Source organism: Ictidomys tridecemlineatus, chromosome 3, assembly GCF_052094955.1.
Source record: "Ictidomys tridecemlineatus isolate mIctTri1 chromosome 3, mIctTri1.hap1, whole genome shotgun sequence".
Taxonomy (NCBI): domain Eukaryota; kingdom Metazoa; phylum Chordata; class Mammalia; order Rodentia; family Sciuridae; genus Ictidomys; species Ictidomys tridecemlineatus.
In genome coordinates this window covers 205,650,550-205,676,071 of record NC_135479.1, presented here as the reverse complement: position 1 = coordinate 205,676,071, position 25,522 = coordinate 205,650,550, and the positions used below count along the sequence as shown (strand labels likewise).

Genomic DNA, 25,522 nt, shown 5'->3' with positions numbered 1-25,522 from the left:
ATCATATCATGCCTTTGTTATTCTCTACTAATCGCTGCATATGCTGTAACAATCAGGAAGCAATAGAGACTCTGCTGTCTTGTGGATCCAGGTAAACTTAGACATAATGTTGATATAAAAGTGATATATGATGACAAATTACTTTGGTGATGGAAAACCACCTGGTATGGGGACTGGTGATATCATTTTTATGCTGCAGATATTGTTCTGTCCATTTAATGGAGGAATTAAATAGGAGAGGTACACCAAAAAGTGGGATTTTTAAAGCTCTTTGGGAACATTACTTAAAATTATCAAGATTCTACTTATTGGAAGAGGTATGGCTATTGTTATAGAAGAAAAGCTGTGAGGAATTGGAAAGAGCTGGGATTTAGCTCACAGGTGGAAGAATTTAATTTGGAACAGGGAATGAATAAAGAATGTGTCTTAGCCTGATTTCCCCAGAGGGTGGACCATAAGAAAAATATAAGCATACACATGAAAGTACTTTATAAAGGACAGTGGTCACAAGAAGCAGGAATGAAAGAGGGAAGCCATTAGAGACAGCACAGGGTACCTTACAGAACTGCTTGATCCCATGGATCACCAAGAAGCTGTATGACACACATCTCAGTACCTTCCTGTCTGGGGTGAAAAAGGAGGAGGCATCTATTCATAAGCTTTAATCTTTGTCGGTCACAGAGTCCACTCCATTGAGACATTAAGACCCCATCACTTCCCAATTGCACTTGTGAAGACACCAAAAGTCTGAAGGCACAGTGACAGCAGAAAAGCTTTAGTGTGGGAGGCAGAAAAAGCTGGCAGGTTGCCCCGACGTGCAGCAGCCCTGACTCTTGGCAGAGCTGGTCACCATAGTGGTTGCTGGAATAAAAGACAGGATCAGAAATGGTGTATAATAGGTGCCTGATCTGAGATGTCTATAGTTGAAGAAGTATTTTGGGGTGAACATGAGACTAAGAAAGCCCGGGGCAGCTCCCCAGCTCCTCTCAGAAACAAGGTCTTCTGACAAGGAGGCTGTGATAGGAATGTTTGATTCAAGTGCAGAGATCATCAAAGCCTCTACCCAAATAGTGGAATAGTGTGTCAGCTTTTTGCTGCTGTGACCAAAATACCTGACAAAAACAATTTACAGGAAGAAAGGTTTATTTGGGGCTCACGGTCTAAGAGTTCCAGTCCTTGATCAACTGACTTCCTTGCTCTGGATCTGAGATGAGGCAGAACATAATGGTGGGAGGGTGTGGCTAGGAAAATTGCTCAGCTCGTGACAGCTGGGGAGCAGAGAGAGAGAAAGAGGAGCAGGGACAAGATGTAGTCGCGAAGGACATGCCCCCAGAAGCCTACTTCTCCAACCACGCCCTACGCGCCTACAGTCGCCATCCAGTGTTCCATGAAATCATCAATCTCTAAGATGGATTAACCCGCTGATGATGTTTCAGCTCTCACACTCCAATCTGCTACTTCTGTACTTTGCTGCATTTCCTAACACATGAGCTCCTTGGGGGACATTTTAGATCAGTACCATAACAGACAGTGTCAGGGGTTTGTTTGAAGCTGAAGTAGGAATTTTAGTTCTTTTCATTCTCTTCATGAGGGCAATGCCCCGTAAGAGGGGCAGCTGAGAAAGCAGACTGACAGGTGTGGGGCGTAACCCAAGGGGGCCTGGCACACAGCATAGAGCAAGGGTGTTGGGATGGATTATCGAATGGGGGTGTGGGCACCATGGAAGCAACCAATCAGAGTCAAGGGTGGATAGAACAGACAAACCATCAGAGGCGCTGATATCTAGTGGTCTCCAGAGCAGAGCAGAGCCGCAGCAAGGAAAGAAGATTAAACCCACTGCTGATGGCAAGGTCTAGAGCAAAATCAGGCCACTGGGTTTCATCCTGCAATGAGTTGAGAATATGGACACTGAAGCTGTCCATGAAGAGAACAGGAAGGAGAGGAAAACCCTGAGGTGGCTCCTAATGTTGCCCAGTCATAGAAGATGCTAGTAACAATTTGGAGGCTGTTAAGTGGGTGGCAATAGAGACCAGGGATGAGAACACAAGGAGAAGAGGTGTTGGAAACAGTGTTATTTGAGGCTTTGTGGAAAAAGATTTTAGGGACCAGCATGTTACCTAAGAACCACAGTAGCTGCTAAAGTTTGAAAACACAGGAGGATTTGTATTTACCAGAGATTATTTCTGCAAGAGAGGTTGGAGAAGAGGATGTCAATTTTCACTTTTATTTAATACAAAAGATGTAATTTTGAATGTGCTATAAGGAGCCTGTATTGTTTTTGTGATTATAAAGGAGGAGGAGGAGGAGGAGGAGGAGGAGGAGGAGGAGGAGGAGGAGGAGGACAAAATTACCCAAGGACAAAGCTAGAATTCAATCCCACCACCTCCTGCCTCCACCTGGGATCAGGAGGTGTGGTTTATTAGTCTTCCCAACCAACACTCATTTTTGCTAAAGCAATTTTATTTTATTTTAAAGCAATTTTAAATTAAGTGACCTGGTTAACACAAAGAACAAATGGAAGTAAATGCTTTTACAAGATAGAGAGATATGAAACCCAGGGTAAATGTTTAACATGCCACACACAAAGACCCAGTCATATTTCAGGAGCAACTGTTTGTTTGGCCTTCATGTTTCCAAGGAGGTACCTGCTTCCTCACAGCCTTTGCCTTTAGCCTAGTGCCCCACTCAGAAAGAGGTCCTGGAAGGCTTGAAGGCCGTAAATAGAGGATGACAAAGTAACACTCATAAGAGCTACCATGACTGAACGCCGGCTGTGTGCCCCGTTTATGCTCCATGTTTATGTTATTTGTTTTAGCCCCTAAAATAAAGAAGTAGGTGGGATGGTACCAGCAAACTTTCACTTACCTTGGACTGGCCAGAACTAGCCACAGGGATGTGATTCATGGTTCTTGGTTGCTGAAAACTAGAGTCTATGATAGTTAACTCAAGCCAGCTAGGGGTGGTCTAAAACCTACACATAGGTCCTCCAGTCACTGGGAAAGCTCAGGAAATGAACTCTTGCCCAACTCTGAAAGTCACCCCATAGCATCAGGTCATCATGGGAACTGCTGTGTCTTCTACAGTGAGAGAGTTACTGGATTGGAAGGCCACATTCTCCAACAGGAAGCCATCACCAAATCCTCATCTCTGGGGAAACGCAATATTTATCACAACAAGGAAGTAACTCAATCAGAAAACTGTCCCCACCAAGCACACCACACCACTTCTGCTGATTCCCCTGCTAACAACAACAACAACAACAACAACAAAAGATGCTGGGGACTCTCTCCTCTTCCCATGTCTAGCTCAGATCCCACACACAGCCTCATGGTTCCTCCCCACAAATTCAGCTCCAAATCAATTACAAATGATTAAGAAAATTTAAATCAAATCTGAAACACCAGCTGCAGGGGGACTCTGGTAAGCTGAATGTTAGAGCCTCTGAGCCTCTAGAGCAGAGGAAAGCAAGAGAGAAAGGTGTTAGGGCGGAGGCTGAGTATTCCAGACCATTGTAGGAGCCACAGTTGCTCCAGCAATTGTGTCGCCTGGTGCATGGTGGGCCAGCCTTCCCCTCCCCCATCCTCAGGCATCCCCAGTCATCGGAGCACATATATTATCTCATTGAGTCTGCATCTCAACCTTTTAACAAAGCACTAGCAATGCCTCCCTTTACAGATAAGGAAGCTGAGGCTCATAAAGTTGAAACAATGTGCAAAGAAATCACAATCAAGACTTGAACCAAGTTCCATGTCTCACATGATAGAATTTATGTTAGCTTTGCTGAAACTGAATGCCAGGGAAGTAGACTCTGTGTTCTCAATGCCCCTTGTTCTGGCTACAATTCACTGGCTTTCCAAACAGCCAACAACGCCTGGGACTCTCCTGTCTCCAAAGCTTTGATCCATCAATTTTCTTAATTGCTTGAGTTTCTTGATCCCCTGGACTACCTGAGAAGTCATTGTGTCAAACCAACTGGGTCAGAAATTGTCTTTTCCCCTACATCTGACCATGCAAGTCCTACCCCGCCTTAGGGCCCAGATCAAATGTTATCTCTCCAAAAAGAGTTTTCCATTCTGATTGGAGTGAGATGAAATCTTAGAGTAGTTTTGACTTTCATTTCTCTAGTTGCTAGAGATGATGAACATTTTTTCATATGTTTGTTGATGGATTGTATTTCTGTGAAGTGTTCAGTTCCTTAGCTCATTTATTCATGGAGTTCTTTGTTTTGCGGGAGGTAAAGAGATTAATGCTCTATCTGAGGTATATGTGGTAAAGATTTTTTCCCATTCTGTAGGCTCCCTCTTCACATTGATGATTGTTTCCTTTTCTGAGAAGAGGCTTTTTAATTTGAGTCCATCCCATTTATTGCTTCTGGATTTTACTTCTGGCACTTTAGGAGTCTTGTTAAGGAAGTCAGGTCCTAAGCCAACATGATGAAGATTTGGGCCTACTTTTACTTCTATTAGGCACAAGGTCTCTGTTCTAGTGCCTAAATCTTTGAGTGTGATTTTTGTGCAGAATGAGAGACAGAGGTTTAATTTTATTTTGCTACATATGGATTTCCAGTTTTCCCAGCACCATTTGTTGAGTAGGCTATCTTTTCTCAATTATCAAGAATACAACAATAATAAGTGTTGGCAAGGATGGGGGTGGGGAAGGTACACTCATACATTGCTGGTGGCATTGCAAATTGGTGCAACCACTATGGAAAGCAGTGCGAAGATTCCTCAGAAAATTTAGAATGGGACCACCATTTGACCCAGGTATCCCACTCCTCACTTTATACCCAAAGGACTTAAAATCAGCATACTACATTGATACAGCCACGTCAATGTTTATAGTAGCTCAATTCATAATAGCTAAACTATTAAACCAACCTAGATGCCTTCAACAGATGAATGAATAAAGAAAATGTGGTACATTCAGCCATAAAGAAAAATGAAATTATAGCATTTTCTGGTAAATGAATGGTGCTGGAGAATATCATGCTAAGCAAAATAAGCCAACCCCCCAAAAACCAAAGGCTGAATGTTTTCTCTGATAAGCGGATGCTGATCCATAATGGGGGAGGGGGCAGGTAGAGAAGAATGAAGGAACTTTAGATTGTGCAGAGGGGATTGAGCGGAGGGGCGGGGGAGGTGTATGGGGATCGGAAGGACAGTGGAATAAGCCGGACATTATTACCTATATACATATATGGTTATACTACTGGTGTGATTCTGCACCATGTACAGCCAGAGGAAGAAGTTGTGCTTCATTTGTGTACAATGTATCAAAAATGCATTCTACTGTCATGTACAGCTAATTAGAACAAACCAAAAATAAAAATAACAAAAATTTGTTAAAAATTTTAAATTAAAAAAAAAAAAAGAAAGTTCTCCAGGGTCCCTGGCAAAGCACAACCCCACCTCCTCTCACACATTCCCACAATCGAATTACACAATTGCTTCATGTTCCTTGAAGACGAGATCCTGACGAGATCCTGGCATTCATCTCTGTGTCCCTTAAATCTCCTGGCACAGGGCAGGTGTGAAGTAAGGACTCCCTAGATGAGGAATGAATGAATGAACTTCCCCAGTGAGGTGTTCTCTTCTTTAGAATATTGGGTAATCTGCATCCAAGTAATACACATTAATTGATCTAGTCTCTTGGTGTTTTAGTGAACCTGTCCTCCATTACTCCCATCCATCTGATTTCTCCCATATTAGTGAGCTCTCATTAGTTGCTCACAATTGGATGTTTGTACCGCATTCCCCAAAATTCATATGTTGAACCCTAATCTTCCATATGGGATTTTAGGGGGAGGTGATTTGGTCAAAAGGGTGGAGCCCTCATGAATGGGATTAGTGCCCTCCAAAGGAGCTGAAGAAGAGTTCTCTCCCTTCCACCCTGAGAAGACACAGCTAGAAAACACTGTTCCCAGACACTGAATCTGTTGGTACCTTCATCCTGAATTTCTCAGTCTTCCAGAGTGCTGAAAAATAAATGTATTGTTTACAAGCCACCCAGTTTTGTTATTTGGTTGTAGCAGTGGCTACAAATGGACTTCTGGATTTGAACTAAAGCATCCCACCTCCCATCTTGCCTTTATCATTCATTATGTTCATCATTATCATTTATCATGTATTTTTTCCCACTTTTAAATAAAAGAAGCAATTTTTTAAAAAGCTAACTGTCCAGGCCAAATGCTAATGCTCATCTAAGCTCACTGTTTCTTTCTTTCTTTCTTTCTTTTTTTCTTTCTTTCTTTCTTTCTTTTTTTAATGAGTTAACCCTGTAAAAACCTAGTGTATATGAACAGGCAGTAAACACATTACTATTAAAAGACAAACAAAATCCATTAGTCCAAATGAACTAAGCCATAAGTTAATGTAGAATGTAAACAGAGTTTTTTTTTTTTTAGTAATCTATTTATTTGTTTTGTGGTTTCTAACATTTAAAAAAAATGAATTAAAAAATAAAAAATAAAGAGAGAGAGAGAGAGAGAGAACAGAACTATATCCTTGAAGTTGGAATGAGTCCATTTTTTTCCCCTTGGAACAACCACAATAGGATGGTTTTTACACCAGGGCAGGCACTTAGCCTAAGAAACAATTCATCAGGCCAAAAAGAGTGGAAAACTCATGGAAGTAAAAGTATCAAGGAGTCTCCATAGTCTACTTTTAATCCATTCAATTTCCTGCTAAAATAGAATTTCTTCCATTTGTGTCAATCCTTTGGGGTCAACACATAGCAGCATTCCCCTCAGTTTCTTCTGAAAACTTCCCAGTTTAGAGCCCCCCAAAGAGTGGCCAGCAGTCTCCGAGGCAGGTTCCCTCCTGCTGTGTGGTTAATGAAACTGGTAGGCCAGCCGCTTCCTCCTGGTTGCCATGGAAATGACCAGGCCGCTGGCCCTCTGAAAACGGAACAGAACAGCAAGTGCGAGACCACACATTCCAGCCTGGCTCGCAGATTCCACCAGCTGTCAAGCCAGGGTGAAGGATCAGTGGCCAGGCAGAGGGCTGTGGAGCAGGGAGACAAGGCCCCCGTCAGGAACTCCGAGATGTAAGTGGTTTCTCTGCTCTTCTTTTCTAAAGAACATATCTACTTTAACAGACACACAGTTTTAAATAGCTTCAGAATTTCTGCTGCATGGCAGAAAAGTTGTGAGACAGTTTGAAGAGCCACTGACAAGGTCACCTCTTTGTGGCTTCTGCGTTCTCTGAACACAGAGTGCACGGATGGGCGGATGGGCCGTGGTCACCATGAAACACTTTCTTAGGCTCCCAAGGATATGAATTGCTTTTTACTGAGATCTGCCTTTAAAAGGAAACGTTTCCAGTGTATTGAGCAAAGAATGAAGTGGTCTTCTCATTTAGTCCCTGAATAGATAAACGCATAACAAATATAATGATTTTTATCTCTGTGGAATCTGAGCTTTTTGTTTCTATTTTAAAACATCTGCCCATACTCGTGTGTTACTCTTTGATGTGAAATGGCAATTAAATCAAAGATAAAAATAAATTTTTTCTTTTTTTATTGTGATTGCAAACAAAAACTAGGAACTCTCAAAGCATCAGCTTATGTAGTTTTTTTTTTTTTGCTCTGTTTGTCTTTTAATAGTAATGTATTTACTGCCTGTTTATACACTATTTTTTTTACAGAGTTAACTCATTAGAAAAAAAAAACAGAAAGATAGATACAGTAATCTTAGATGAGCATTAGCATTTGGATTGGATATAGTTAGCTTTTTAAAAAAATTGCTTCTTTTATTTAAAAGTGAAAAAAAACACATTAAATAAAGAATGATAAAGGCAAGATGGGGGATGCTTTAGTTTAAATCCAGAAGTCCATACACAGTCCTGCACAGATTTTATTGTTTAATAAACATGTTTGGGGCAGTTTTTTCACAAAAGTATTCTGGTATATTTGGGGGAAAGAAAATGTTTCAAAAGCTTTGTGCATGATATTTAGAAAAACGTGTCCTTGAAAAACACCAAAAAAACCAGACCTCGTTTGTTTGAAATTTTGTTTGAAAGATTTCTTAATGAAAAGAACAATCCTTGAGAAGTTTCTACTTTTTATGTTTAGACTGAATGATACAAGGTTTGGAACTAAAAAATTATTCTTCATTCAATTTTTTTTTCTGACAAAAATTGGGCATTTTCTGAAAATAATAGTTTTGATAAAGCATTTATGGAAGTGAGTACTTTTCAACAGCTGACTTGGATTTCCCAACTTATTTTTCCAGACCAGTTTTTATTGCTTAAAGCTGGTATTCAATCAGTTTTTAAAATCCAGTGCCCAGTGGCTCCTGTCCCTGTGTATAGGAGCCGGTAAACTGGTGGGCCCCAGAGTGGAGAGTTAGGCCGTGCTGCTCTATGGGCATGCGGCCAGGGGCAGATGGAAAAGCTGTGGGTTTGAACCTCAGTGGTCCAGTCAACTGAGCATGTACCAAGTCACTCCAGGGGAAGACTTGACGGGTTGGCATTCATTGGCGAAGCCATTCTCCCCAGAGCTTGTGTTGAGTAGAAAGATACAGTTGCTGAACTTCAGGACCTCCCAGTGGCTCAGTCCCTTGGGTATGCTTTGTCCCCCATTCCATGCCTATGTTAGCAGATGCAGAGCTCAGTTCACAGTGTCCTCTGTTCTTAAGATGAACTTCAACTTCATTTTTTTTCAGTTTTCTTTTTTTAATACTTTTATTAGTGCATTAGAGTTACACATATTACTGGGGTTCATGGTGACATAATCCGAAATGCATGGGATATAATTTGCTTCATTTCAGTCCCTTTCCCTCCTTTCCTCCCTCCCTCTGTTCCTCTTCCTCTATACTACTTGTCTTCCTTCTATTAATTTATTGTTTTTAATCGGTGCTCTATAGGTATGCACAAGGATGGAATTCAATGTGGCACAATTTGGTCAATTTCATTCCACGGCTCCTCCCTTTTCCGTTCCCCCCTCCTTACCTCCATCTTCTCTATGCCACTTCATGCCTGCTATTTTCATGGGGTCTCCTCCTTTTTTCCCTTGTTTTGCTCTACCTTCAGCATATGACAGAAAACATTTGAAACTTGACTTTTTATGAACTTTGTAAAAACTTAATTTATAAATGCTTCTTTTTCCAAGAGTGTTTCTGAAAAGTTTATGTGTTATAGAACCTGTTTAATTCCTTTTGTGGCCTACCTATTTAGTGTGAGATCTCTATAGACATTTTTAGTTGAAGGCCACAGAGTCTAGTAATGGGATGGAAGGCACAGGACATCATTTCAACCTGCCCGTGATCCTGGAGTGGGAAACAGCATTGTAATTTCTGCTGTGGCTCCTTGGAGTGTATTTGGCTGTCTGAATTCAAATCTTGGCCATTACTAACTAGCACTGGGACTTGGCACAAGTTATTTAACCGCTCTCTGAGTCTCTAATTCCTACTATGAAAATGGGACCATATTGTCAACCTTTAGAATAATTGCAAAGATTGGATTATATAAAACATGGGAAGCACTTAGAAAAATACCTGGCACAAAAGAAGAATTCATTACAGGTTATTATTAATAGATTAAATATATATAGTTCCTGATTTCAGCCAGTTTTCAACATATCTGCATCTCTCACCTTTTTTATTTTTAAGCACATTGACTCTCATCAATGACTTTTTTTTTTTCCAATGGGTTCAATCCTACTGGAGGTTGAACTCAGGGGCACTCAACCACTGAGCCACATCCCCAGTCCTATTTTGTGTTTTATTTAGAGACAGGGTCTCACTGAGTTGCTCAGCACCTTGCCTTTGCCAAGGCTGGTCTTGAACTCAGATCCTCTTATCTCAGTTTCCCTTGGGAGTCGCTGGGATTACAGGCTCTATGACTATTTCTATACTTAGCTAGCTTAGCCTTAAGGACACAGGGCTGAGGAACAGTAACATTTTGATACAATAGCATTTCTCTTCTATCTGAATTTTCTTAGAAATTAAGAGTTGTGTGTTTGACAGATGTCTATTAGAAATCCAGGAAGAACTGTCAAGGAAAATACTAGACATATGAGCCTGAAACTTGGGGAGGAGATTAGGAGTGGGAGATCCATCTTGGCGAGTTGTCAGCGCACTGGTGGTATTGAAAGCCGAGAGGTGTTCTGCAGTCACCAGGAGGTAATGCACATGGAGAAGAGAGTCAGGCAGGGTGGGAAGATGAGATGCCTCCCAAGGAGACAGAAGGAGTGTCCATGGGAGTATGAAGGAGAAATGGGGTGTCCTGGAAGAAGAGAAAGTTCTCCACTCAAGAAGGAAAAAGGCAACCAGGTCAAATGCTGGTGAGAAGTCAGGAGATATGAGGCCAGGAAACTGGCTTCTGAATTTGGTGTGTTGAGGGGTGGAAATCCCTGAAAACTTGATAAGAATGTTTCTGAGTGATGGCAACAAAAGCCTATTGAAGTGGCTTAAAAATTAAAACAGAGCTCAATGGTAGAGCGTTTGCCTAGCACGGGAAAGGCCTCGGATTTGATTGCTGACATTAAAAAAAAAAGAAAGTCTAACACAAACCGGTTCTGACCTCTATATGACCACAGATTTGCTTGTTTGCAATCTATTAATGGGAAACTGACAGCACTAAGAAAAAGAGGTCTGGGCCAAGTAAGAACTGTCAGTTATGTCCTTAGCCTCCCAAAGTTTCATGAAAGAGATGAAATTTAAAGACAGTTGAGGAAATGGAGGTGGTTTCTTGGAGAAGAAACAGATATCGTCTCCAGACCTAGCGGGCAGTGTAAGCAGCAAGAGGGAGAAATCAACTCTGGGTTGGAGAAAACATAATGCAACACACACACACACACACACACACACACACACACACACAAACACACAACTCCTTCCCACAATGCCTCCCCTTTCCCAGTTTGATGTGTTTCCAGTAAAAGGATTACTTCCTATTTGCATTTCTTGAGAGGCCTGGCCTCCAGTGTCATTAGGGAAACCAGAATCTTCTCTGTGGCCAGAGATTTGAAGAATTCATTTGGAGTTGCACCTGCACCCTTTGATGGCCACTCAGCTTAACCCAAATTGTGATGCCCTAATTACCTACTGGAGCTCTGCTGTTGTCACTGAATTAACCTCCAAAGAGTCATCAATGACATCAGGATCTTTTTAATAAACTCCATATTTTAGACCAGTTTTAAATTTACAGAAGAATGGTGAAAATAGCACTTTGTCACAGTTCACAAAGAGCTGTTGATGCACTATATTGTAAGCTGAAGTCCAGACGCTATTCAGATTTCCTCGGATCTCATCTAATGCTCTTTTGTGTCCCAGGCTCCCATCCACAATCCCACACAGCTTATACTCATCATCCCTAGGAGGCTTTTTAAACTCTTAGAGATCTTTCAAGAAAGCAATGAGATTTAAACGTTCTTTGATTCCAATATTTATATCTTAAACCACCAAAGGAAAACTTCATTTTTACTTATCTAAAATCGAATGGTGATAGGTTTAATGTGAACACAGATGAAAGGAAACTGCTCAGGAGTGACTTCTTGCAGTAATAAGTTCAAGGTACCTTACGGGAATGTAATATGTACAACTGAAAGGGGAAGGTCTGAATCCTCCTTTATTGTTGTAGAGCAGGTAATTAAAATGTTAAAGGCTTGCCAGCCTTGCCTTGTTTCTCATCTCCTAGCAAAGGGATTAGGGAAATCATTTCCTTGGCAACCTCACACGAAATGCTGGCCCAGTGATTTGAGCAAAGCTCTCCCTGAGTTAGCGCTATAAGACCAGACTATTAAATGGCAGGTTGTGGGGCACTTTTGCAGCAGGGGCTGTTATAATCCCCCAAGCGAGAGCAGTGAAGGTAAGGGCTGTGTCATGCTCAGAAATGTCTGAACCCCATTCGGCCAGCACGCTGTATTTATGATTCCTGAATTTACAGACTCGGCCAATCTCTGGTCAAAAATATTCAGAAGAAACAGTGCATCTGTACTGAACATGTGTAAGTTCTTTTTTCTTGTCATTATTCCCTAAGCAATAAAGTATAAAAGCTATTGATATAGCATTTATATTTTAGTAAGTATTATATGTAACCTAGAGATGGTTTAAAGTATAGGGGGATATGCATAGTTAATATGCAAATACTACACCATTTTATACAAGGGGCTTGAACATCCACAGACTTTTTTATCCACAGGCTGTGGGGGTAAAGGGCGTTCTGTAAGCAATCCCCTGTGGATATTGAGGGATGACTCTGCTTATGTTTCCCTGAGGCCTAGAGAAGATGTGTAACATGAGACAGCACAGTGACCAGAGGCCCTGACTTTGAGCTCCTGTCCCCAGTTGAGGCAAGTATTCCATCCTGTGTCCCCATCAGATTCTCAATAAACTTCCAAGGCAACCTCAAATCTAGACTAGGCTAACTGGTAAGATCAGAGGAGGTTGCCAGATGCCATTCATGTTTAAATCATGGTGATAAAATTTTTGTTGAAAAATAAGACGAATTTTGCTTGCTGATTTTTTGTTTTGAGCCGGGACCTTACTATTTTGCCCAGGTTGACCTCAAACTCCAGAGCCAAAGCAATTCTCCTGCCTCAACCTCCTCCGTACCTGAAACTGCAGCTACCATTCCTGGCCTGCTTGCTGATTTGATGACATGATACACCACATAAAAGAAGTAATAAAGGTTCAAAAACATGCATCTTTGACTTTGCTATGGTAGGATTTATTTGGATGATCTACATATTCAAGAAGAGCCTCTAGGTGTCACATACTATGCTAAGGACGCAAGAAATACTGTCCATAAGAAAACTGGGTCTTATTGCATCAGAAACCTGCCTTCCATAACACACCAGCAGCCAGGGGGTCCAATATCCAAAAAGCAAATTACTGAGTTAAATCAACATGTAGTTGAATTCAATGTTCTGCTTTTCAGTCTCTTCTTCCTTGACTCAGTCTAGAAGTTCCTGAGAACTTCAATCTATTTTTATGATTTAGTCAATTTACTGCCAAAGTTGTGATTCAGTTGATACCTGAGGGGTTCTAGCTTCACCAGAAGGTTAAATTGACACTAATTGCTTGTGTTTGGCTGGCTTGTGCTCCTCCCTACCTGATACAGTTCCTTGCTGCTCCCCCATCATTCTGTCTGCACAATTAAGTCCCCACCAATTATTTCTCAGAGCTCCCAGGAGCATCATGCCTCTCTTCTGCTCATCCCTGCCTCAAGCTCTCAGGCATCCCCAGCACTCTTTCTTCTTCCTTCCTCAACTGTTTTTACTCATGCAAACAGCCACCTGGAGATGGTCATTCTGAACTCACAGGAGGGATCCAGATGCAGAAGATTAGGCTTGGCTGTGGGCAGGAGAAATGACCACTCTGTGAGAATGTCAAGCTTGGAAATTCAGAAGAACCTTAAAGGAGCTCAGGATGTATCCCACAAACTCATGATCCAGTCTGGTGAGGGTAACAAGCCACATGACACAATCGCAAACATGGCATGGCCTGGAATAAAAAGGATGATTTGTTTTGGTCCAAAGAGGTGGTTTGATGTGATGACTTAGTTTCTTCATAATCTCCATGTTCATTTCCTATTGCTGCTGTAACAAATTCCTACAAACTTTGTGACTTAAGACAACATGAATTTTATTCTTCTACATGTCTGGAGGTCAGAGGTTCCAAATCAGACTGACTGGGCTAAAGTCAAGGTAATAGTAGGACTCGCTCCTTCTGGAGCCACCAAGGGACAACTCTTCCTTGCCTCTTTCTGTTTCTAGAGCCTGCAGTTCTCCTGGGCTTGAGGCCACATCACTGCAATCTCTGCTGTTGCATTTTTCTTCCCTGTCTCCTGTGTCCTCAGGCCTCTGTGATTACACAGGACCTAGCTCATCAATCCAAGATCATCTCCCCATCTCTAGATCCTTAACTGAATGACATCTGCAGAATCCATCTTACCACATGATGTCACATATTCACTAGTTCCAAGGATTGGGACATGAACATCTTGAGGGGCCATTATCAATCTATTACTTTATTAGAAATATGAGAGCAGAAGTGACATTTTGATTATATCCCATACTCTCACTATCCCTTTAAACATTTTATACAAATTCAAATTAGTAGAAATGGGATCTGGACAATTAATTTACATCAATTAATTCCCAGGATAGCTCACTAATAATTTCAGAACTTCTATTTTCTCACAATTTACAGAGGGTAGTTGTAAATCTGATTTAATTTGTTATGGTAAAAACCAGGGAAAGAGACCTTTTTGTTTTATGCTGAAACTGTTCTCTAGTCATTTTTTTTTTTTTGTATAGTGATGCAGTAAATGAATTAGTTATTTGGATTTCTTTGAGGTGGCCTCTGAAGATACCTTGATGGAACATACCAACACAGCACTGTTAACATTATAATTTTGACATGGCAAAATATTACAAATAATGCTATAATAATATGGACATTGTGGCATGCTTATGAGTAGCAGTAATAGTACTTATAACACTAGTATACTGTGTGTATAAATATATATGTGTGTGTATATATATATATATATATATATACTTATATATTATCCCATGCATCTAGCTTTGCTCTTGTAATCACATGCCACACTGAGAGAAATAAGTATCAGAAAAGCTCTTAGACTGGCGTGACCACATATCACCATTAGACATGAACAATCACAAAGATCTTTTAAATTATGTCCTCTTAAGACCTAATTGCGTGCTTGAAATTTAATTTTGCTTCAATTTCAACGTATGGAGAGATGAATTTTTAATTTGCTTTTTCTAAGTAAGAAAATATATCAGATGATAGAAAATAATTTAGGTTCTACTATACAAATCAAACAAGATGCCAATCACATAAAAATCATCAGAAGGTCAGCTCTTGCTTCTCACAATGAACTTTGTAAACCACAATAAAAGGGAAATAATTGCTCTTGTCAACAGAGTGGCAGATTCAGCGTCAGGCACTTGCAAAGGCATGTGAAAATTCGGTGGCTTGTATAGGAGTGTGCTGCTGTGGAATGTGAAGAAGAAAGAAAAGACAACACTTATTACATTAAGAAAACATTGGGGAGAGACCCAAATTAACTTTCAACTTTATAAGCTTTAAAATATCAAACATCAAGGATATAGCTCCCCGCTTTTAAATATCATTTTACATAGTGTTTATCTCCAACCTGCCTCCTGCAGTGCTTTTGTGGAACAAAGCCAAAATAAGAAAAATGCTAGAATTCTCCTTTCTCAATAGGGTTTCAAGGTCCTGAAACCCTAAAACCCTCACATAGTGCCTCTGTGACCATCTCTTCCATGAAACCCAGAAGAGCCGACCTTCTCTTTTGGCCTGGTTGGGAAGGGAGATTGCACAGCCATAGACAGATTGACAGGCCTGAGACAGGTGACCACTAACTTCTAGGACTTAGGGAGGAGTCCCCACCCCACCTCCCAAGTATCCCATCTGAGTCCTGCTATCCCTCTAATGAGGGCCAAGGTAGGGAGGGATAAGGCTAAATGTGTAAAGAACTTTGGCAAGGATAAGTTGGTTTAAATTCCTCTAAGGCTTAAGCAACTGAGACCCTTTCTCAGGGTAGGTTTTCAGTGCTGGGCACCTGGAAAGAATGGATGTAGAGGATGATGAAGGAACCGAGAGGAGGGCTCTGCAAGAAGACCCTGGGAATGGAGATATAATTTACTTGCTTCATAGCCTGCCCATAGCTAGTCCTCATCAGCAGCTGGGCTTGCTGCCAGTCTGATCAAACCACTCAGGGCCTCCTGTCTCTGAGAGTGAGCTGTGCCTTTCAGATGGCTGTCAGAGAGCAGAGCGTACTTATCTAAGAATGAATTCCCAGGCAAGCTGCATCGGGATGCTCAAAAGGAGACAAATGGCTCCCAGTGTGGCCCAACTGGACTTTCCTGCTTTCTACACCACTAGTTCCCCGGGCGGGATTCAGGCACACTCACTGGAGAAAAGAGCCTCGGGCTCACCCTCTCCCTCCTTAAACATTCTTTCTTGGTCTCTCCAGCCACTCCATGATTCCTGAGCCTGAAATAGTTTTATCCAGAGAACTTAGTGTTGGGAATTTGCAAATAGATATAAACCTTCAGAGAAAATGCAAAAGAAATGTGTTTCCTCACTTGGAACTCTTTGTCCTATCTGTTTTCTTCCCCAATTCAGTCTCTCGCAGACAACCCCAGTTTCCTTCCTCAAGCATAGATCTGATGAGGTCTCCTCTGCTGCAAACCTGCACTGCTTCATTTTTGCTTCTGCAAGGGCCTCTGAAGGAGGGACACAGGCCTGCCAGTATTTTTACTTTTTATTTCATTTAAAAAAAAGTCTACCAATCGTGGATTGTTTGTAATATGGATAATATATAAGTATGCTAATACATGGGTGGCCTTTGTAAGTTTAAAAATTATATCTTTGGGGGAGGCATAAAGTTGCTGCTGGCATAAGGTCTAAGCACCTCAGCTTGGCCAGCAAGGTCCAGCCCTGTGCTCAGCCTAAGGGGCCCCAGACATCTGATACGTGCCCTGAACACAGCAAGTGCTTAAGTCATCCTGAGGTCTTGCTCAAGTGATTCCTGTATCTGTGCTGCCTCACCTGTCCTAACTCAGCCCCCTCCCTGCTGGGCCCAAACTGCACCTGCTTTGGGAGTCTTTCCTGTTATCTCCAGCCCAACACTTCATTTGCATCTTTAACAAACACTACTGAAGGCACTGTCTCCTGAGTAGTTGCCCAGTTGTTTGTTCCCAGAGCACATTCTACATCCCTTGGGCAGATTTCAAATCCCTTGGGGGGCGGGGCGGGGGGGGCGGGGCAGGACATCTTCCTTTTTGATTTCCCATGAGTTACGTCATTGCCTGGAATTAAGTAAATGTTCTCTACATGCTGATCTAGAGAATGTCATTTTTCTTTCAAGAGAAGAGGATGTAAAAAGCTAAAGTTGCAAACTAACATTAGCACTTAAGGGTAAACGAAACGCTGTGGTAAACCTCCAAACATCTGTACTTAGGATAATAATATCTTCCTCTGACATCAGTCCTTGTGGGAGAGGGGCGTGCTCTGCTCCATAGAATCTTTCAGAGACTCGAGTTTCTAGTTATAGTTCTACCATTTCCTGGGACCCTCAGGTCTTCCACAGAATCTTCCACCATATTCTTACTGGTCAGAATTCAGTTCTATATCACCATTTCACTAAAAGAAATTTAGAAGTAAAGTCCAGTGGTGTGCCAAAGTGGGAGAAGAGAATGAGAACTGGTGGACTTCAGAAGTCTCTAATAGCCCCAGATTATAAGACACAATTATTGGCTTTATGGAACCATGACAAAAACTCAGACAGTGTAATGCATCTGAGTTTTTCAAGAAAGTTGCTGAAAACTATATACAGTCATTACATGTTTAAGCCTTTAAATTACTGAACTATTTAAAAACCACAGTTAATATTCAGAATCAGCTTAAATGTTGTTTTTGTATTGCAACTGAAGAAACCTCAATAGCAATTCATACTAGCAACTAGCTGCAGGAAGGCAGAGACTTCTGAATTAAGCAGATACAGACATCAGTTACTTCAAAACAAATTCCACCCAGATTCCTTCTCAATCTAGGATTACACCCAACATTTAGATCATGTTTATATTTGGCTCCAAAAGGAATGTCTGAAACTGTTTATAAGAAGATTATTAGCAGTAAGGAGATACTGTGTTGGTGGGAGGGTGGCATTTGGACCATTTGCCCTAAACAGACTTGAAATGTCATGAATAATGATATTTTCAATTCTATAGATTTTTTTTTTGTGGAAAAATCTAGTGACATTCTTCAAATCCTTGTAGCAATTAAAAATCAAATGTGAATTAAAATTTTAATTCAGAAGTGAGTTCAAGTTGAGACCAGAGTGATTCTTCTTTTAAAGGAGAAAAGGCAATCAGAGAAAAGACCTAAGTGAAGAAACTGGGGAGATATGAGGACCAGAAATTAATGAAGTGCTACAGCAAAAAGCAGACAGTCAAATACAAAACTGAGCCATGGCACTGGGAATAAGGATGGAAGAAAGCCAGGGCCTGGACACCCTAAGGAACACACTTTGAGCCAGGATTTGGTAGCAAACAAGGAATTCTCTCACAAATGCAGTCCCCACAGTGTTCCCCTGCAAGCATCCTTGAAGATTCTGAGAAGGTAAAAATGAGGGGTCTTCCAGTAAGGAAGACAACTTAGAATTCTAGGACTATGCCACAAGATGAGTGTATTTGTCTGTTTTCTGTTACTATCACAAAATATATGAGGCTTGGAACTTTACAAAGAAAAGCAGTTTATTTAGTTCGTAGTTTGGGAGGCTGAAGATCCAAACAGCATAACATCAGCTCTGGTGAGGACCATGAGTATGTGGGAAAGAGAGATCACAGGTTGAAATAGAAAACCAGAGCTCAGGGAGAGGCCAGGCTCACATACATAATAATCCTCCTGGAAGAACTAACCAGAGTCCCTGGGAAACTACATCAATTCCTTTTGAGGGCAGTGCCCTTCGTGACCTAATTACTTCCCTCTAGGCCTTGCCTCTTAAAAGTCCTGCCACCTCTTAACATCATCATGCTGGGGACAAAGCTTCTAACACATGAACTCTTGGGGGGACAAACGACATCTAAGCCACAGTGGTTGGACATGTGTTTGCATTCTTGGGGTGTATTTCATCAAAGTGGTGCCAGTGTTGGCTGAAACTGATAGGAGGAAGGTGGTCATGCTCACCTCTGAGTCTTGGCTGCACCCAGGACTGTTCAGCTCACCTTGCCTTTGTGTGGTACTGCTCCCTGGTTTCATTCATACAATTGACAGTTTAAAAAGTTTTTTAGTCCGTTGGCATTTGGTAAGCTATGTTTTTCCATTCAATTAATTTAAATTGTGGAGTCCTTGCTAGGTGCAAAGCTCTGTACAAAGAAAGCACTGAAACAAAGAGTGTAAAGGCAGATAAGAGCCCTCTTGAGGGGTTCTACCCTAAAGATACATTCAAACAATAATGACAGTGTGGTGTGACGATGTCCATAATGACATTTTGTGTGGGGGGTATTACCTGGGGTTAGAAGATGCCATGCTAAACTAATAGAAGAGGTAATATCTAAGGAGGGGAATATTTCTTGAGGGTGAAAAATAACAAAAGGAAAATTACCTATATAATTACTACAGGGAGACAAGTATTTGAAAAATCAAAAAATAGGACAGAAGATTGGCAGACTATGGGGCTGGCAGGCACCCATGGGAAGGAGGAGTTAGGAGTTCTCTTGGGCTGGAACCTCTAACCTACCTTGGCCAGACACATCATTTTCTTGGCAGCCAGCTTCTGTGCCCCATCATTGAGATTTTCCCCCTATGCCATCACCGAGGCCCTTAACGTCCCGTCCTGGGCAGGGGAATAGCAAGGTAGGAGAAACATAACCTATTCGTGCCATTCTGCTTATGCCGTAGTAGAATCTGTCCACAAATCAATAAATATACAGTGAAACTAGGGTGTTCACGATCTATGGTTCAACACGCTAAAGAAAGAAATTCACGGCAAACTGATGGAGAAAAATGTCTAACTGGCCTCTTTGTGGTTACCCCCGTGCGTGGCTACCAGGGGTGTTTGCCTCAACCTGGCTACCCTTATTTAGGCTTCCTGCATCTGGCCTCCTTGTTCTGGCCTTTGGGCTCCCTGATGTCCAGTAGGCTGGGACCACCTGAGGTCTCCTCAGGGCCCCCACCTTTAGGAAGTTGTTTGCAATTCCTTTTGGAGACTTCCAGACCCACATGTCCTGGCAAATCAACCTCCTTCCCTTTCCTGCCTTCTCCCTCTCCCCTGAGGGTCTTTGAAGAGAAGCAGCACCTGAAAGACTGAGGCAGACTCCCCCTCACCAGGTTGTGGCTGATGTGTGGGTGCTTCACCCTCCCTTCCCCTCTGCAGCCAGGGGTCTGAGGGGCTAGTGGTATTGTCAGCATTCCTGGTTCTGGGAAGGCAGGGTTACTGGGACGTCAAGTCCCAGAAGTCTCTGACAGAATCTGGGACAGCTGATCATCTAAAATTATCTTGCAATTAATAAATTATTCTCTGCTTCTTACTAAGTGAGGGAGTCACCAACACATTCTAACGCCGTTCAAAACCCTTAAGCCTCTTACTCAGGGAGAGCGCTTGTTCTCCAAGTTTCTCAAAGTTCCTTCTTTTATTACAAAATGGACCCGTTGAGATAACCTTTAAGAAAATCTTGTGTCAACTTCAAAGTAAATACAAAATGCTATAAACCACCTTATCCAGTTCCCCCAAGTAGAATTTAATCTATCTCTCTGCTATTCTTATATTCTATGTTGAGTAGAGCCTTTCTCAGTTCAGCCTTGTCTATCTTCCTCCTGTGAGTAGGAACCCCTTGAGGGGAGGATCCAGGTCTTGTTTATCTGTTTTTTTTCTGCCCCGTGGGCTTGGCCAGGGCCTGACATAGCACATGCTGGGCCCTGCCTACCTCCTGATACAGTTCTCTCCATTTCTACTGCTGTAGCTTCTGGGTCCTCATGTGCAGGCCTGGCTTGGGCTTGGGCTTGGGCTATGATGCCACAGCCAGTTGCAATTAGAATCAAGTCCACCAGAACATAAGCTCCATTAGGGTTAGTCCCTGGGTTGTCTTCTTCTGGACCATATCCCTACAAAGTGCATGCCACCTAATAATCTCTCAATAATCATTAGTTGAGTAAATGAATGAGTGAAGGAAGAGATGAATGGATGGATGAATGGATGGATGGAAGGAAGGATGGATGGAAGGAAGGATGGATGGAAGGAAGTATGGATGGGAGGATGGAAGGAAGGATGGATGGGAGGATGGGTGGAAGGATGGAATAAGTTACAATTGCTGGGAACCAAATCTCATCTTCTGTCCAAGTTTACTCAGCTGAGCTTCTCTTTTCCTCCCTGTGCTCCAGTTGCCTGGTAATAGACCTGTGCCTCTCTACCTGAGCTCTGGCATTTTTAGCTTTGCCTCCCATGCATTTCCTACCTCCTCATTTCACCTCTTCATGGCCTCATCTTGCGCCCTCATGTCTGCCTCGCCTCCTGACCACTGTCATCATGCTCTTCAGACACTTAATGTGTGCATCGACTGTTCCCTGTTCCTTCCTGTGCTGGTCTTTTTGATATCTCTGGGCCCTCCTAGTCACAGTTCCATTCCAAGTATCTGCCTATCTATGGTGTGCTGTGAATACAGATGGACTGAACTGTATTATTTGGTTTCTTGTCTTCAATCATAAGGTAACTCAGGAGAAATCTGTTTATTTTTGCAAAACTGAAGTCGGATGCCTTCTGCCATGATGCTTCTCTTATACCAGTGATACCACAAGAGAGAAGCACTCATCTATTATACACCAGACACTGTGGGGCATTTCCCCGCTAACTTGACATTGGTGTTACTCTTTACTCGGGCTGTGGCTATGGCTCAGCGGTAGCGCACTTGCCTGGCATGTGTGAGGCACTGGGCTCAATCCTCAGCACCACATATAAACAAATAAATAAAATAAAGATCTATCAACAATTTAAAAAAATTTTTTAAACAAAAATAAAATAAAATATATATTACCTATGTAGTTCCTTTATCAGTGCTTATATATTGCTTAGTTTTGGACCCCACAATAAATTGAAAAAAGTCAATTTATAAAATTTTGGGGGGATAAGAGTAGATAAATAAAGATACTGTGATTAATATTGGTGGGCAATTAGCTTTTTCATTGTCTATTAACCTAGTTACAATTGACTCTGATACATAAGTACATTTGTAGAGAGCCAGGAAAAAAGATGAATGGATCTTTAAACAGAGTAATATGTTCAGGGCAGGGGTGTAAGGCACGTTTGTCTAGCTAGCAGTGAAAGTTTATCATTAACCAAATGTTTATGACATTGAACATGCTATACTGTTTAGCAAGCAGTGCGTGGGTAGCTGAGTCTTCCCAAGGAACTGTTTGTCTCCTGAATTCCGGGAAGTCAGATACTGAGGGAGAGGAAGGCCTGTGTACGTTGAGGGGTTAATGGGTACTAAACACTAGTAACTGGATGTTTGGAGGGTGTGCGCACTCCCCTGCCACAGATGGGATGCTGTAGCTGTCCTGACAGGTTAGTCTCATGGTCAGCAGACATCACTAGGAGTGTTCTGTCTTCAGAAAGCTGAGCAGAGTTCAGCTTTCTGGCTGCTGCTTCTCTTGAGGTTCTGAGATGAGACTATTATTATTGCCTGTGTTTATTAGAATTACAAGAGAGAAAAGTTTTCAACTGGTAATTTAGGGGGCTCCTTTTTCTTAAGTATTTCTAATGAGAGGCTGTGATAACAAAGCTTCATATTTTCTTTCAGGTGAGCTCCAATGAATTGGCCCATGAAGGAAAAACAGGAACACATTGGGCCACACTGGACGAGAATGGCAACGCCTTCCAGACGCTGCCTCCTTCTGATCGGTGCACTGGGCGTCTTTGCATTTGACCGCTTCACACAAGGTCAAAAGAACAGCACACTAATTTTCACAAAGGAAAACACCATCCGGAACTGCAGCTGCTCTGCAGACATCCAGGACTGTGATTACAGTTTGGCCAACCTGATGTGCAGCTGTAAAACTGTCCTGCCTTTTGCAATAGAGAGAACCAGCTACAATGGCCATCTGACCATCTGGTTCACAGACACAACTGCGCTGGGCCGCCTGTTGAACTTCACACTAGTCCGGGACCTGAAGCTTTCCCTGTGCAGTTCCAACACCCTCCCCACTGAGTACTTGGCTATTTGTGGGCTGGAGAGACTTCGCATCAACTCAGAAGCCAAACATCCATCCCCAGAGCAGAGTTTACTCATCCATAGTGGTGGGGACAAGGACAGCAACTCCAAAGAGAAGCCAGTGTCATTACATAAAGACTGGCAGACATGTATGTATATATCATTCTTAGATATGGCTCTTTTCAACAGAGACTCATCCTTAAAATCATATAGTATTGAAAACATTGCTAGCATTGCCAACGACTTTCCTGACTTTTCTTACTTTAAAACCTTCCCAATGTCAAGCAACAAAAGCTATGTGGTCACAGTCATTTACTAACTTTGTAATTGTGTCCAGCCTCTAGGAACTTCAACAAATGATGGATCATTTGAACAAGGAGTCTGGGAATAAGGTCATGAGACAGCTATTCCTACTCACAGCTGTGCCTTTTAACCCCTAAACTCTGCTCATGGCAGAGCCACACATAAATAACCAGCTCTCTCTGCTCTGCTCCATGCTCAGCCTTGGCAGCTATTTTGAAAAAGAAAGTGAAAAGAAACAAAAACAATGAACTTGATTCAGTCTGGAGACTTGTCTCAAGGGCCAGTTAGAACCTAGGTCTTGGCAACTGGGAGCTTGTCAGACCAGAAGAGAAGAAAGCAGTGCACATCGGAAACAGCTTATTGGGGCTCATTATAGAGTAAGACATCCCCCACCCCCACAGAAAGGCATCTTCTTTTAAAATACAATAGTCACCCTTTATCTGTGGGGGAACACATTCCAAGACCCCCCAGTGGATGCCTGAAACTGCAGATAGCACTAAGCCCTACCAAAACTCTTTTCTCCTACATACACATTCCTATTATAAAGTTTAATTTATAAATTATGCACACTTATGGATTAACCACAATAACTAATAATAAAAGTAGAACAATGATAACAATACACTGTAATAAAAGTCATGTGAAAGTGCTTCTCTCTCTCAAGGTATCTATTACACTGTATTCACTGTTCTTCTTGTAATGATGTGAAATGATACTTAAAGGAAGTATCTTAGGGCAGGAGCATCATGTCCCTGGTTGAAAACATTGCTAGCATTGCTAGGGTTGAACACTCAGGGTCACTCCAGGTGAACTGGGCTGCATGAAATAATCACACAGAGACAGATAAATACCTTTTTCTTTGGGTCCTGTGACAGCTCCTCTGACCTTAGGTGTCTGTGGAAAGAGAGAGAGGAGCACTTGCTGAACCATTTTTTTGGGAAGAAGCCATTCATATTAGGCAAGGGATAGGATTACAAAGGAATAGGTGAGCATGAGCATAGCTCAACCCTGGCAGGTGACGCCTACACCTGGAGTCACGCCTTGCTCTCTGAGCTGGGACAATGCCCAAGTCACCACGAAATGTAGTGCTTGGTCAGAGCCTCCTGCTTCAGGACTGGAAGGCATGGTCATTCACAGCAGCTCCCCACACAGGAGAGTGGGAGATTTTAGCACATCACTCACTCAGGACAACTTGAAATTTAAAACTTATGAATTGTTTTTTTCTGGAATTTTCCATTTAATATTTTGAAATGATGGTTGACTGCCAGTAACTGAAACCATGGGTGGGGGAATTGTGGATAAGAGGAAAATTCTGTACTGCTTTAAGTTTTTTTTCTGCTTCGTTTTGTGACATTGTCTGGAATTCCCCTCAGTGGAGAATGGTAGATATCAGAAGTTTGGGGACTTTGAACTCCACAAGATGTCTAGGATCTCTGAGGCTAATATTTTCCAAATATCTTGCTAAGAACAGATGCACTGAGAAATGGGAGTTTCAAGAACATGATTTTGGAGGATGGGATAAAGTAGAATAGGCATAGATAGGGCAGGAACTTGGCACCCAAATGAGGGCAAGGTTTCTAAAGAGGGGGATGCAGAGGTGAAAATTGGAGGGCACAAAAAATAACTGCATATTGTATCTCAAGATGTTGCTTAGAGCAGCCTAATCCCAGGGAAAGGGTTCTTCAAGCCCTTCTCTTTCACGTCCTCCATTCTCTGAATCTCCCAGCTTTGTCTCCCTTATTCTACTCCCCCCACTTTTCCTCTCATTTCCTCTTCCCTCTTTCCTCCTTGCTTCAGAAATCAGAATGTAGATTATTATCAGTTGAAATATTAAACTTCATTAGGGGCTAGCCTGGGGGTCTAATAATCACTTCTTATTCCCATGGAGAAGAGTGCTCAACATATTATTAGTGTGTGTCGATCCCATGCTGGGGTTGAGCCCCAAAGCCTCATGCACACTCGGCAGAGGCTCCACCACCAAGACGCATGTGCTGTGTGCAGTTCCTGGTAAACTTTACTTTTTTCTTTGTCTTTGATAATTAACAAAATAAAATTTTGGTACTCAGACCATTTGGAAATTCAAGATTGGAAAGGTAAGACACTTTATGTAACCTGATGAACACACAAAAAAATGGTGTTATGTGTGTTGATAAAAGGAATGAAAGCAACATATTTTTTCAAATCAAATTGGTTCAACATTACAGAAAAAAACCCTTCACCTCACAGAGACACAACTTGCCATTACAGTAGAACAGAAAGAATCTATGACAACTGTGTTCAAATGTTTACACTCAAAACACAATGATGTCAAAATATTATTGTACCTATGATTCCATAATGATAAAAAATAGTTTGATATGATGTCCCAGAGATGGGCCACTTTCATTACAGATGACAATCATCACATTGTTTTTTTCTTTTAACCTTAACATAGGGTGACTGAAGTAATCTGAAATTTCTACATTTGCTTAATTGGTGGGGGATTTGGCCATTCAGGCTAATTAGCATGAGTTTA

The 25,522-nt window shown here is 41.8% G+C and overlaps 1 protein-coding gene across 4 annotated transcripts; it reads left to right on the top strand.

Annotated features, from left to right (window-relative positions):
- The first annotated feature begins 6,794 nt into the window (after positions 1–6,794).
- Epcip (exosomal polycystin 1 interacting protein) lies at positions 6,795–23,656 on the top strand. Of its 4 annotated transcripts, XM_078044547.1 has the most exons (4): positions 6,795–7,044; positions 12,217–12,291; positions 12,499–12,661; positions 22,294–23,656. In XM_078044547.1, the coding sequence occupies exon 4, from the start codon at positions 22,304–22,306 to the stop codon at positions 23,021–23,023; it is 720 nt and encodes a 239-aa protein (XP_077900673.1). In that variant the 5' UTR covers positions 6,795–7,044; positions 12,217–12,291; positions 12,499–12,661; positions 22,294–22,303; the 3' UTR covers positions 23,024–23,656. The 4 variants fall into 4 exon arrangements, with proteins under 4 accessions (XP_077900673.1, XP_040142922.1, XP_005323585.1 ...); XM_040286988.2 differs by lacking the exon at positions 12,217–12,291; XM_040286987.2 differs by lacking the exons at positions 6,795–7,044; positions 12,217–12,291 and adding an exon at positions 11,317–11,945.
- The last annotated feature ends 1,866 nt before the right edge of the window (positions 23,657–25,522 follow it).